Consider the following 13,736-nt stretch of genomic DNA (forward strand, 5'->3'; position numbering starts at 1 on the left):
CAACTTCTGCCCGCGAAATGCAATCAAATTCTACCGAACTTACTTGACATCTCGACGAACTCTGGCTTTCTTACAGGCTCGATGTGTTGTCAAATCATATGTCCGGTGATCCCACTTCTGACACCATGTTTCAGGTTATGTATCAGGATGGCTGTTGCCTTTATTCAAGTATAATCATGATGGCGATGTCATCCACATCGCTGTCGATACATGGAATGCCCCGTGATACATTTGCGTCGATCACGTATGCTGAACTATGGCAAGCTAACTGGTACGATCCCCAACAACCATAAACCCCTCGATACGTCACAATACAGGGGCCGCAGAACGGTTTTCAAAGTGGGGGGGGGGGGCAGACCATGCAAAAAAATTATAATCGCATGGTCATTTTTACATTTTTGTACATGCTTTTGGAAAAAAAGTGGGGGGCTGAAGCTCCCCCCCCGCGGCCCCTGCAATACATTGTGCTCACTCAACCATGAACATACGATATCAAAATTGTGTGTGGAGTGGCTAAATGATGGATAGTAAAACAGCATAACACCATAAAATTCACCTAAAAACAACTTTTGCCCTACTTTGTATTTGCACAATCTGAGAAACGACTCTTGTGACTTTCAAAAATGGTCATCTTTAATTCAATCTTTAATTACTCATGCATGACTCCATCGATCAATCTAATTTTTCCCCAGGAGTTGCCTAGTGAGTGTAGAAAACTACCTACGAAATATCATATCTCAAACAATTCCGTTCAAAAGTTACAGCAATTTGATTTAGGGGGGACTTACTTTTTTTGTTGTGTATAGATGATGATAAATCACTCATTTATATAGAATAATGATTTTACTGGATTGCAACATAAGGTCCTTGGAAAAATTCTGTAATTTAAACTGATTCAGGATTCTTTTTAATATAACACTTAAACACAACACTGGACATTAGGATACATCATTGTATGTATCATTGTGTTTAGGATTGTATTTATAATATATGCACTGAGGAAACTTGTTGGCAATTTCATAATATTAGTACCAATTTATAAAATGAAAATGAAAGCTTGACTAGTGTATGGTGAACATGAAACCTCACATTTGGGGTATAGTCAAAATTCATGGTTTATTCATATAGCTTTGGATGCAGGGATCCAAACTCAAACAGCATACTACAGGAGATTCCATACAATGCTTTAAAAATGTTAAAATTACTTATTACAAAAACCTCAAATTGTCAATACCAAATGCAATGAAGTATTGCTTACAATTCTAAGTTCTACCAACACTTGTTCTCTATACTTAAAACGCGAAAAAAATAATCTGATCAAATAAGGCTTTAACCCTAATACTCCCGGGGGGGGGGGGGCATTATAACAATTTTCGCGATATATCTGCTGCGCGAAATTTTTTCACCTCGCAGCTCACTGACTTTTTACATTCAAGTCTCGCGCAAACTTTGAGACCAAATTTGTGACGCCCGGGTACGCGGTTACGACATTACGCAACATTATGCAAGTGCATGTCAGACCCAAAATTGCTCATAAACGTGATATCATGTACAAATCCAATGCAAATTGCGTATTTAGCCAAAATTCATAAATGTTTCATTATTTCTACTTTTACTGATTAAACTTAATTAATTTTGCCTTGTTTATGATCAGAATTATGTCTGGAACAATTTCCATTGAAAAAACAAGAAAAAACAAAAAGTAAAAAAACAAAGAAATACATAAGAAATTCATAAAACAATAAAATACATAAGAAATTTATTTCCAAACCAAAGTTTTTTTGAATTACGATTGTTAAGAATGCTAAAAAGAAAATTTTTACCAAAAATTAGCATTCTAGGAGCTTTATTTAGTGAATTAGAGCAAAAAGTATGATTTATGCATAAATTAGCATAATTAATTCATATAAAATAAAATCTCATTATTTTGGAAAATTTTACCATACAGCCTTGTAGATTACATCGCACACTACCAGCGTGCAAATTTTTGCGTCGCTCGCGCGATCGGCGGCCGAGATCTTAAGGGGGGGCCATAATGGCCCCCCCCCCCCGGGAATGACAAGAATCAAAATACCCCGGGAGATTTAGGGTTAAATATCTCATTGCCCAGATTAGAATTTAGATACTCATCACTAGACGTTAATTCATTTTGAGTATCTGACATGAATACCTGCTCAACAGGGTCAGCAGATGGATTGAGTTTGGCCATCGTCCTTGCACAGAGCTCAAAGAGTCCATCCCAAAGCTTCTCCTGTTGCTTCCGAGAGACACTCAACAGCAAATCACTGATGTTAAAGTCATCAGATTTGGATTTCTAGAAATAACACAGATTATGTGCATTTTTACCGATTAGACTGCATTTGGAATATTTACAGCAATCCTGAAAGTAATAAATCTGCACTTTGGGAAAGATTTAGCACAACTTTTATCTTGTTTTATGTGCAATAGACTTCAGTCTTCTTGTAAAAAATGGAATTAAAATGTCTAATTCATAAGTTATATCATTTTAAAATATCTTAAAAATAACTCACAATCATTTCTACCTCAAGTCCTACTTTGACTTTCATAAATTGTCCAAGGCCTACCCTCATCATTACTGCTTTAAAAAATACAATCTCTTAGAATGCTCTAATAAACAAAATATGTATACACTTAGCTTCAAATATGACAATAGAAAGTAGAAGAACTTATGTGGTAATAATTTTTGCAGGATTGCAACACAACATTGCCTATATTTACTTGTGAAAAAAAGACGGATTTGTAACAAAACCGAAATTACACTGATGACATAATGTTGATTTTATGTAATTTTTATGTACCGGTACTGTAATTCTACAATAGGTTAACTCTAACAAGATGGGGGGCTGATTTAGCCCCCATCAACAAATCCGCTGTGCAAATTTTTTTGACCGTGTTGCTTGCTGACTTTTTACTTCAAGTCTCACGCAACATTTGAGATCGAATTGTGACCCCTGGCCCTGGTTATGCAGACCCAAAATTGCTAAAAAGAACCTCAATTTGTGTACAAATCCAATGCAAATAGCGTTTTTAGTCAAAATTCCTTAATGTATCATTATTTTTCCTTTTACTGATTAAAATCAATTAATTTCAGACAATTTCCATTAAAAGAACAATAAAAAACAAAAAGTAAAAAAAGTTTGAATTAAAAAAAAGTACATTTGATAAGATTCCTATTGTTTGTTAAACAAAAGTTAGCATTTTAGTAGCATTATTTAGTAAATGAGAGCAAACGTTTGATTTTATGCATAAATCGGCATAATTGATTAGCTATGAGATTTTTCACAAAACTTGATCTTATAGTGTTGTTGATTAGGCCATGGATAACGCACGTGACAATTTTGGTAATGATCGCGCAATCTACGGCCGAGATCATAAGGCGTCAAAATAGCCCAGTCCATTTACAGTCAAATCAACATGTCACATGAAACACCATATTCTTTTCAGATTCTTTAATCATCAGGATAATTTTATCTGACATTGATGGCCCCCAGAAAAGTTATGTGGCTTACAAGAGAGCTACAGACCATACAAAGCATCTAACCAAATTTATGTAAAGTAAGGACAGTTGTTAATTGTTTTAGCACATTATATTAGAGCAAGTTCACACAACCTAACCTTTGGGATAAAAAAAATGCCACTCACATGTTTTTCCATGAACTCCAAAAAGGACTGACATTCTTCTGCTTGGCAAGCTGCCAAAAACAGCTCCTTCTCGGCACTGCATGTCACCATGGTCCTGGATTTTTTTTTTTGAGAAACCTGAAGAATTAATGGAACATTTTCGTTTTCACATTCAGCCTATATATGACAAAGAATTGACTAAATTAATTGTTTGAAATGTGCACAGATACAGACATATTTTGCCAGTCTATGGCAATGTTGCATCCAGCATCCTGTCTGCATTTCCTTCTTTGAAGACTAACTACAAACTAACTAAACCCCTCAAAAAAGTTTGGAAACCTGAGTTTGGCCAATAATTTCTCCCAGTTTTACACAATGGATATTTGATATCATTCAAAAGATCCTTTCATATTCTTTAAAATTATACCATGCTTGTTATGATCATGCCATCACAAAAAGAGCACGATTCATAAGTGTTGGATGAGGTCTGAATTGAAAAGCTGCAAAACGGGCAGAAATAGTCATGTAGGGTCAATAAAGACACGATTCTTTTCTCTGTGTCAATAGAGATGAAAATCCGTTCAAATCAAGCCCCCGCTACTTTACTTTTGATGCTTTGTTGTGGTTTATGTAGTGATGTTGCTGTCAGATAACATGGTTTGAAATACCCATGCATGTGTGTTTGCTTGTGCAGAGGTGTGTTTGATTCCATGTTAAGGTGCATGAAAAGAAAAGAAACCGCCTTAGAAACTCACTCATCACCACAGAAATAAAAGAACAGTGACTTTCGATATTGTGTAATTTTGCAACTTTTGAATTTTGACCTTGCCCCACATTTCAAGGCAGTGCACCTCCATGTGAACCATAATCACATCATGTAGGGTAACCCAGGGCACTCACACAACATGCGAGGTTAGTAATACTAACCTCGCACAACGCATGTGATTTCATAGTGGACTTTGACGTTTTCATTGATCACACAAATGTGAGGGAATAAAACACGCCAAACCTTTCAATATTTCTCCAATCTCCAATCTCCACTATGACTCTTGCAATTGTACATTCGTATTTTAACTTCAGTTTAAAAAGGAATTATCTATAAAATTGTTTTTATCGCTTACCTTCAAATATCAACCGTTCAATCCTTTCTTAGTTATCCTTAATACTGCGGTGGAAATTACGCAAACAATCGGAATTCAATTTTGCCTATCGAACATTCTCGATTCAAGTCGTCGGCGCATAATAGGAAATTGTACCAAAAATCAACAGGTTGCATCTCGACCAAAATCTTCGGTCTCTGTTTTGTTGGTTGTTCAGCTGAACTCCGTTGGCTTCACTCACCAAATACAGAGACCGAAGTTCAAGCGCGATCTGTACAGGGGACTCAATGCAATGGCCATATGTTTATGTACTTAAGATCGGATAAAACTAGTCTTGAGGACGCAATGATGATGATTTTTTTAGATATGTCATATACTTCTTCATCATTGACGTCTTGACACTCTCTCCATAGTGTCTTCAGCGAAGGACCAAAACAAAGATGGATTTCCCCAAGAAATCCATCTTTTTAAACCGAAATCACGAGAATTCTATTAATTTTATTAATTCTTACACCTTCCTACGCCTAATGCATAGGAAGGTTTTAAATATTATTATATAAAAATATTAAAAAATGAAGATTTCTTACCTAACTGATGCCGCGTAGACCTCTCGTTCCACATGTAAACAACGGAAATACAATAGCGTCGACCCTTGAACCGCTTATGTATGACGTACTTCTGGAAAGCAATGCCGTCTTAACAATTTAGAGACAAAAATTCTTATTTTACAAATATTAAAATTTATTTTTGATTGAAAATAATTTATATAAATATATATAAATTATTTATGATCACGCAATAAATTTTAATATTTGTTAAATAAGAATTTTTATCTCTAAATTGTTCGTTAAGACGGCATTGCTTTCCGGAAGTACGTCATACATAAGCGGTTCAAGGGTCGACGCTATTGTATTTCCGTTGTTTACATGGGGAACGAGAGGTCTACGCGGCATCAGTTAGGTAAGAAATCTTCATTTTTTTATATTTTTATATAATATTTAAAACCTTCCTATGCATTAGGCGTAGGACACAACGAACAATTGTGTACAATGGATAGCGGAGCGTGAACGTAGCAAAATTTTTGCTTATTACATGACGTCATCCAGCCCCTGCCAAAACCAATTTATGAATGAAAATATAGTAAGCATGCGCAGTGCAAGCCTTTTATTTCCCCACACAGAATTCCACCAAAACAAGTGTGCAATTCTCTATCACCTCGTACCAAAATCGACCTAGAATTTCACTTTCCCTTATTTTATATGAATTATGAAAGGTATTCTCGGAGGATCTATTTTCTCACCGATACTGCACAGGTAAGCAAATTTCGATTACTTCTTGCTTTTCCGTCAAAATCTTACGAATTAGTGTCTATATGCCATCGTGTTCGTTGGAATTTGTAGAGTCTATCGCAACGTGCACAAAGTCAATTGGCTTCCGGGTTTCAGAGCGTCGCGTGAATATGCATGAAATTGCAGAGTTTCGATAATTTTCGATTGATACCGGAGCGATCCGATCACGAACCAAAACTATTTACGGCGTACACAACATGACCGGATATCGTTATCGCTATCGATACTTCCGCATGCAGTCCGAAGGAATTATTTTTGGGACCACGTGGTCATGACGTGATCTGCGCGATTGACCAATCAGCGGTCTTCGAATCGCTGTGCGGAGACAATCTATCCGTTGTACACAGTCTATGGACAATTGTTCGTTGTGTAGGAAGGTGTAAGAATTAATAAAATTAATAGAATTCTCGTGATTTTGGTTTAAAAAGATGGATTTCTTGGGGATATCCACTCATGGTTTCAAATCGTCTCGTGTGTGAAGGATTCATATGCACCTGGTGCACGCGAATCTTTCACACCATTTTCACTAAAATAACTATGACTTTACATCATAGCTATGACTTATAATTTTTCTATAACACTTACCGAACCATACGGATCGTTTGTTGAATTCTTTTTGTTGTTTGTTTTAATAAAATAAGAGCATTTTTCGTGATCTTCACGTAGATGCCTCTTGATCAGCGTTGATATCAACTTTTGCCTAAAGAGGGCGCGCGATATTATTCACCAAGCCGGTAGGCACTTAAGAACCAATTTTGAAAGGATACTCGTAAAATTATGTCACTCTCGCCGATGAATATTCATTAGATCGTGGTCGTGCGTGTTCAATACACACCGAGTGCATGCATGCAGAGAGTTTGTATTGAACACGCACGACCAGGATCTAATGAATATTCATCGCGAGAGTGACATAATTTTACGAGTGTCCTTTCAAACTTGGTTCTTAAGTGCCTACCGTACCTTTGTTTACGGTGTTGCAAGCTAGCTGCATTCTAGGCGATCAGCATTATTTTCTTGCTCGTTCAATCCACTTTCATCATCATCTTGTCAAAAGATGGCGTACTTTACCAATAAGTATATACATGAGATGCAACCTGTTGATTTTTGGTACAATTTCCTATTACGCGCTGACGACTTGAATTGAGAATGTTCGATACGAAAAATTGTTTTTCGATTGTTGTTTGCGTACTTTCCACCGCAGTATTAAGGACGGATCGAACGGAGTATCCTGGTTGAGACTTGGAGGTAAGCGATAAAAACAGTTTTATAAATAATTTCCAATTTATTTTTTTTTTAAACTAAAACTATTAAAAAGAAATCATTAGTGGAGAAATACTGAAACGTTTGGCGTTTTTTATTCCCTCACATTCGTGTGATGAATGAAAACGTCAAAGTTTACTATGAAACCACATGCGTTGTGCGAGGTTAGTATTACTAACCTCGCATGTTGTGTGAGTGGGAGAAATCCATCTTTGTTTTGGTCCTTCGCTGAAGACACTATGGAGAGAGTGTCAAGACGTCAATGATGAAGAGGTATATGACATATCTAAAAAAATCATCATCATTGCGTCCTCAAGACTAGGATAAAACGGGGAAGTGAATTTGCGCTACAGCCAAGGTAAGTCACTGTTTTTGTTCATTTTAACTTCATTTTTCTCCGTTTTTGGCAATTAATGCCAAGAAAGAATATAAATTTGCATTTTGGTCGCATTAATTTTCAAAATTTTTATTCATTTAGGACAAAAATTGAAGAGCCCCGTCGGGGGGATTTTGCATTGCAAGTCCCCTAATGGTGGCTGCATGATAGTGAGCCGTCTGTGTACGAGGAGAAATTTAAAAAAAAATGTAAAAAAAAACTCCTCGAAACAGACGGCCATGCCCATGACGGCTGCCAGCTGTCTAGGCCAAGCCAAAACATGGTTCAGTGTACGAGGTTAGTATAGCCTAGGCTATAGCATTATAACCTTATACTGATGTGAGCCCCCCCCCTACCAAGAATGCATTTGACTTTGATTGAAGTTGAAGTTTTACAACACGGATGTTGCGCACTGGCACTTGTTGTTTTAAACACAAAATACACAACACGGCATCTAACGGATGGGACCACAATTAACAACTTAGTCTTAGAGAGAAGAAACGCAACTCTCGATCGAACTCACTCTCAGTCACTCAGACTCTGGATTACGATATCATTTTTATCCAAGGAAAGCATCGAAGAAAACAGAAAACATACTTTAAACAAACAAATCCGTTAAAAAGTAATTTTATCTTCTCTTTTTAAAGGAAAATTGAAGCTTACCTCAAAGTCAGAGAAGCGAATTACAAACAGTTCGAAAAACCGCGCGCTCTTCCGAAATTGTCCGGAAACTACCGATTTCGGAATATGAATTAGTCTACTAATCCAGACCATAATCAGATCACTACAGATGTACCGGTATCCAGTTTTTGTTGTGTGTTGGTTGTGTGTCCGGACAATCGATTTTAAACAGACATTTGGGAAAGTTAATGGGAAAAATTCCATCAATTTTTAGTACGAACAGTTAATGGGGAATGAAACCTTTGGAACAAATAGGCTTGTGTATATAGATACAGAAAATTCATAGAATAAGAATAAAGAAAGTTTGAGAAAAATCGGACAAATAATGAGAAAGTTATGAGCATTTGAATATTGCAATCACTAATGCTATGGAGATCCTCCCATTGCGACAAGGATGTGTGATGTCACTGATGAACAACTTTCCCTTTGGTGGACTATAAAATACCCTCAAAATGTCTCTTTTTCTTTTGATGATACAAACTCTTTATCCATGATGTATTCTTAAAAAATATGTATTACTTGCCCTCATGTAGAAAGAACACATGATCTAAGGACAGATGTGATAAAAGAGGCAATTCAAGCGAAATATATACTAAAGTAATGGGGAGAGTTGTTCACAAGTGACATCACACATCTTTGTCGCATTGCCAATTTGCTATCTCCATAGCATTAGTGATCGCAATATTCAAATGCTCATAACTTTCTCATTATTTGTCCAATTTTTCTCAAACTTTCGTTGATCTGTTTCTTTGATTTTTCTGTTTTCACACAAGCTATCTTGTTTCAATGGTTTCATTCTCCTTTAAGCAATATTATTACAGAACAAAAGTGAAGAAGATTGAAATTTATTAAATTTTTTTTTTGTGTGTGGCCATGGACCTACTAGTACTCTGACATGGTGTGACCAAAGTAAAGGAGAAGGCTTCAAAATTTTGAAGTGTCCGGTCATCCCATACACCGGCACTTGGACATGTTTGACTATATTATCTAACTTCGTTAAAGATCTCTAGATCGATGAGCCTACTTGATGTCCCAAAATACTGCATTGGTAATAACAGGTTATCAATTGTATGAATTGGAAGGGGAAAACAACATCCCGGGCAGTCGAGAAAGGGGAGAGTTAAGAGCTGGAGAAATTAGTGAGGATTAAAGTCACACACACAGATCATGAATCTGAACTATACAATGGGTAATATTCTGATAAATAAACTCATTAATTTTATGCATTTTATTAAATAACAATATATTTCAATATATTCCAAAATGATATGATTGGTTTGAATCCCAATGCAATACAATTTAAAGCCTAGAGTAGGATTTGAACCCATGATTCGCTGATTAGGAGATGGGAGGTAGAACCACTACACCATACACAGCATGAGACTACATACAGCTCTGAGGATGTACAAGCGTACCACTAAATCTTTCAATTTCAAATGTTATGCTTTTGCAACTTTGTTTTCATTGAAATCATCTTGGCCTTTGATTCTCTAATAACACTACCACATAAACTATTTTCCTAAATGACAATTGTCTTTAAAGACATATAAACTTTCATGACTTTATTCACTGAAGGTGAGACTGTTCCTCTTTTACACACTTGGTTTAAAAATCCAAGGACCTCTTTCTCTTGATCCATGCCTAGATGGATGTAAACAAGAATGAACACAACAAAATCAATATGTAAAATGATTAGATTGATAGTATACTTTATTCAAAATAGGCATGACCTTTGAGGTTGCATATATTAAATAACAAAACATTATCTTATCAAATATAATGCATATTTTACTGCTTAAATACCCTAAAAGCTGGGTGTTTTTAAAATAATTTTGTTTTACCTATGTGGCAGCCAGGGGATAAAAAAGGATGGATCACCCCTCCCTCCCTCCCCATGACCTTCACTGCCAATTGCATGTTGGTTTTACATGAACATCTTCCCTGCAGGAATCTTAATATCTTAAAAATTGCTTATATAAATCCTTCTTATTTATTGTTCTATTATGCAATTAATAATTGATGAATGGAGTCATACTTATGCTGTAGATCATTAAAGGACAAGTCCACCCCAACAAAAACTTGATTTGAATAAAAAGAGAAAATTTCAACAAGCATAACACTGAAAATTTCATTAAAATTGGATGTAAAATAAGAAAGTTATGACATTTTAAATTTTCGCTTCATTTCACAAAACAGTTATATGCACATCTCGGTCGGTATGCAAATGAGGGAAGTGATGACATCACTCACTCACTATTTCTTTTGTATTTTATTATATGAAAGATGAAATAATTTGATTTTCTCGTCATTGTCATGTAAAATTCAGTTTCATTCCTCCCTGAACATGAGGAATTCCATTATTTTAACATTTTGTGCTTCAGGCAAGGAGGTCCTAATCATCAAATTCGTAAAAATTGAAATATTGTATAATTCAAACAATAAAAAACAAAAGAAATAGTGAGTGAGTGACATCATCGACTCTCTCATTTGGATGTAACTGGCTCGTTCATAAAACTATTTTGTTAAAAATAAGCGAAACTTTGAAATGTCATAACTTTCTTATTTTACATCCGATTTTGATGAAATTTTCAGCATAGTGCTTGTCTGATTTTTCTCTATTCTTTCAAATCAACACTTTTCTGAGGTGGACCTGACCTTTAAATAAAGTTCTCTTTCTGCTTATTATTTGAAACAAAAAAAGGATAATCAATCAAAATAATCAAAATTATTCACCTTACTGATACATTTGTATAATTTGTTAACATAAATCATGTGAACATCGATTCATCTAGATTTAACAAGGAAATTTCTCTCCACATAGTTTATAACTTTATAACACAATTCTGTTGTATGTGATAATGAACTTTTAATTTGCTTGCTCATACTTGATACATAAACATGAATGGTTCATACATTACAGTATCTGAAAATATAGAATGGATTCTGAGTGCTTATCATGAATCATTTCATATGTATAAATAATATTTCCTTTGGAAGAAGATGATTTAGACTATAAAGACAGGGGCTGCTGAATTCTAGGAAGATGGGTTGCCTCAGCCCAGCCCTTTTATAAACATTTCATAAACGTGTACAAAAAACATAAAAATTACCATCTGGTTGTGATTTTTTGCATGGTCAGCCCCATGCTCTCACTTTAAAAAACATTTTGTTGTCTCTGAAAGATTGTCCTCCACTATCAAATTAAACAATTTTCTATAGAGTCACAAGTTTTGACAAAATCAAAGATACATAAGCCCACATTAGATAACAGAGTATAGTCACTACAGTCTATACCGTAAAGTTTTTTGCAGAAATTGGAATCAGTTACGTGCTTCTGTCACCTAGTCAAGTTAACACAGCATATCAACACAATTGATTACAATAACATGACTGAATACTACTCCATTGTGACAGCGGCGCTGGTGACAAGTGTTCAAATGCAAAACTTGTATGTAAACCATAGTTTGTAAGATTTCAAAACAAAATGAACAACCAAACATCAAACTAGTACATGTTTACATATAATATTTAATTCAAACACAAACCCTAAGTAATTTTGATAAATTAAGACAAGCATTGTTGCAGGTGTACATCCTCTATTACCTGATCATCCATTGTCTTTTTGCAAACACCTTAATAAACACTTGTGAAATTAATCTTAATTAATGTATATTTAATTGAATTAAATGTTCATAGTAGTGTTATAAAAAGAAACAATGGGCCAAAGAGTACTACATAGGAGAAAGCATGGTTGGATGCAAGATATTAAGAAGGGAGGGTTCAGAAACTCTATATACATTTCTCCCTCATTATCATTCTTCCTTCGATTTTTGAGTGGAGGGGGGGACCACTTTGGGAAATAATTAAGGAATAGAAGGCCTCCCCCACCCCTATGTGCTGCTGTGTCCATTACACAACTGAATATCTCTAACAGCTTTTTAATTACCTCCAAAAAATTCTCCATTTGAGATTATTACCAAGTACCTATTTGCTCCATCCAAGTTCAGAATTGGAAACATTATCACCACAGAGCAAACCACAGAATGTTATAGCTACACACCTAGTGCATGTGATCTATGTACGCATTCTCGGTGACAGCATTTTCCATTTATTTCAGTATAATGAAGAAGTATGGCAACTATTATACATCATTCACACTGCAAATAGTCTGCTCAACCCCAGGATATTTGTGAGACCTGGGGCCCGTTGCAGAAAGAGTTGCAATCAATCGCAACTCTAAAAATCACGCGCAACTTGATTTTCAACCAATCAACAGCGCGCATTTGGGACTTGCGATTGATTTTTTGACTTGCGTTTAAACGCAACTCTTTCTGCAACGGGCCCCTGACCCCCAAATAAATTGGGTCAAGTGTAATCTCCTTACCAACTTATTTTGCCAAGATTGACTAACCCACATTAACCAACTATACAAAAAAGAGGGAAAACAATGTCCTGTGTAATAACAACATGCATGACTTAGTAGAGAGCTCAGGATTAAAAATAGCTGGTGTGAAAGACAAATATATATCTTGGGTTTAAAGGACAAGTCCACCTGTACAAAAACTTGAATTGAATAAAAAGAGAAAAATCCAACAAGCATAACACTAAAAATTTCATCAAAATCGGATGTAAAATAAGAAAGTTATGCCATTTCAAAAATTTCGCTTCATTTCACAAAAACAGTTATATGAACGAGCCAGCTACATCCAAATGAGAGAGTCGATGATGTCATTCACTCATTATTTCTTTTGTTTTTTATTGTTTGAAATATTTTGATTTTCTCATCATTGTCATGTGAAATGAAGCTTCATTCCTCCCTGAACACCTGGAATTCCATTATTTTAACATTTTGTGCTTCAGGCAAGGAGGTCCTAATCGTCAAATTCATAAAAATTGAAATATTGTATAATTCAAAACAATACAAAACAAAAGAAATAGTGACATCATCAACTCTCTCATTTGGATGGAACTGGCTCGTTCATATAACTATTTTGTTAAAAATAAGTGAAAATTTGAAATGTCATAACTTTCTTATTTTACATCCGACTTTGATGAAATCTTCAGCATTGTGCTTGTCTGATTTTTCTCTATTGATTCAAATCAACATTTTTCTGAGGTGAACTTGACCTTTAAGGATGGAAAATGAGATTGAAATGCTTGTATGTTTACAACTGAAAATGAACAAACAATAAACAAACGAACACTTGGTTGAATATTACATTCATACAAATAAATTTCTGAGCTATGTTTTGTAGTCTCATAATCACTTTTCCTTCATTTGTGACATCATGTAATTATTTTACAAATTTCAAACATAGTGACTTGAAA

At 35.2% G+C, this 13,736-nt stretch overlaps 1 protein-coding gene across 2 annotated transcripts in view; it reads right to left on the reverse strand.

Moving 5' to 3' along the window:
- The window catches only part of LOC121409971 (condensin-2 complex subunit G2-like), a 34,490-nt gene extending 26,046 nt beyond the window's left edge, over positions 1–8,444 (reverse strand). Inside the window, exons 1-3 of one of the 2 annotated variants that reach the window (XM_041601769.1) lie at positions 8,391–8,444; positions 3,664–3,757; positions 2,171–2,314 (exon numbers count right to left, since the gene is read on the reverse strand). In XM_041601769.1, coding sequence (XP_041457703.1) covers positions 2,171–2,314; positions 3,664–3,753 — 234 coding nt within the window. In that variant the 5' untranslated portion in view covers positions 3,754–3,757; positions 8,391–8,444. Of the gene's footprint in view, positions 1–2,170; positions 2,315–3,663; positions 3,781–8,390 lie in introns of both variants that reach the window. The other variant, XM_041601771.1, reaches the window with a different exon arrangement.
- Between the last annotated feature and the right edge of the window lie 5,292 nt (positions 8,445–13,736).

This window comes from Lytechinus variegatus, chromosome 3 (genome assembly GCF_018143015.1).
Source record: "Lytechinus variegatus isolate NC3 chromosome 3, Lvar_3.0, whole genome shotgun sequence".
NCBI lineage: Eukaryota > Metazoa > Echinodermata > Echinoidea > Temnopleuroida > Toxopneustidae > Lytechinus > Lytechinus variegatus.